The sequence below is a fragment of the Osmerus eperlanus genome, unplaced genomic scaffold (genome assembly GCF_963692335.1).
Source record: "Osmerus eperlanus unplaced genomic scaffold, fOsmEpe2.1 SCAFFOLD_781, whole genome shotgun sequence".
NCBI classification, from domain to species: Eukaryota; Metazoa; Chordata; class Actinopteri; order Osmeriformes; family Osmeridae; genus Osmerus; species Osmerus eperlanus.
In genome coordinates this window covers 1-1,423 of record NW_026911118.1, presented here as the reverse complement: position 1 = coordinate 1,423, position 1,423 = coordinate 1, and the positions used below count along the sequence as shown (strand labels likewise).

General features: G+C 49.5%; 1 protein-coding gene across 1 annotated transcript; it reads right to left on the bottom strand.

Annotated features, from left to right (window-relative positions):
• LOC134015644 (nuclear receptor subfamily 0 group B member 1-like) lies at positions 1-1,420 on the bottom strand (the record flags this gene model as incomplete). The annotated part of the gene is given in 3 exon segments (XM_062455217.1): positions 1-480; positions 482-528; positions 1,114-1,420. Coding segments are annotated over 3 exon segments (549 nt in total), but the record flags the coding sequence as incomplete, so codon positions are not given.
• Between the last annotated feature and the right edge of the window lie 3 nt (positions 1,421-1,423).

The following is a 1,423-nucleotide window of genomic DNA, read 5'->3' as shown; positions in this document are numbered from 1 at the left end:
TCACTGTTCTGTTCTCACCTGTCCTCCGAACAACAGCTGAATCTGCAGATGAAACATTTAGTTGGTCCATTCAGTGAGACAAGATCTACTCCTCATTGGTCCATTCCGTGACACAAGATCTACAACTCATTAGTCCATTCAGTGACACAAGATCTACACCTCATTGGTCCATTCCATGAGATCTACACATCAATGTTCTGTTTGTCTGTCTCGTTGGTCCGCTGAGCAGAGAGCCCAGTCTTTCATTGGTCAGTTGGTCAGTTGGTCCGTCGGCGTGGGCGGGGCCTACTTCCCGTAGAACATCTCCATCAGAACCTCCTCCATGTTGACGCTACCGATGACGGGCTTGAAGAAGAGCTGCGCTACGGTGGGCGGGCCGATGCTGCGCAGCATGGACAGCGCGATGAGCAGCTTGGCGAAGCGCGTGGCGTCTTCCTGCTGGATCAGCTTCACGTGCTCGTTCAGAGCCTGGTGGGCCTCGCGCCCGCAGAGACTGTATGTAGAGGAGGCAACGCAGCCCCTCCAGATCTGAGGAGAGGAGAGGAGAGGAGAGGAGAGGAGAGGAGAGGAGAGGAGAGGAGAGGAGAGGAAGCGATAAGTGAAAGGCAAGAGAAGAGATGAGAGAAAGTAAAAGAGGCGAAAGGAGTAAATTATTGGAATTAATGAACACAGGGTATGCAATGTCCAGCACAAACTGCATGTGAGATTTTCCACCTAAACAGTGAGTTGAAAAGGTGTGACATCTGTTCCACTGATCTGTCAATGTGATACTATACCTAGTGATACTATACCTAGTGCGCTGTTTAGAAACATATTTTAATTTAGATCCCTAGAAACATGAGTATGATCTGGACCCGACGCACCAACAAGCAACAAAACCAACGCTTATAAAAACGATGTTACTGTTATCTGAAATGCGTTGATTCTAAAACATGTTGTGACTCATACCGCATAAATAAACGGAGAACGTGATGGTTTACCGTTTCGTGTTCTTTCTTATTTTTAAGACGTTTTATGAGTTCATATGCCTCACTTAAGGTTTATACTGTTGCAGTGTGTTGTTGTGTTGCAAAATGTCTTGAGTAAGTTACACTCACTGTCATAAAACCTTACCTGGGTTGAAGAGCACAGCCCCTTTGAGATAAGCGTACTCCTTGGTGCTGATGTCCAGACTCCAGCATTTCTTCAGAAAGGCTTTGATACCCTGGATGTCGGCCAGTGATACCCCGACGGTCACCCCGGTGCGTGGTTCTAACGGCAGCTCGCTCGGTCTGTCCGGTAAACCCGTAAGGATGCGCTGCAGCATGCTGGGTTCCGCAGTCTCTGTGGTCTCAAAATCCACCCTGTCCTGCGCGAGACCGAGCACCAGCAGTGGCGCCCACCCGTTCCGCACGAGGAGCAGCTGGTCGTCCTCGGGCAGCTC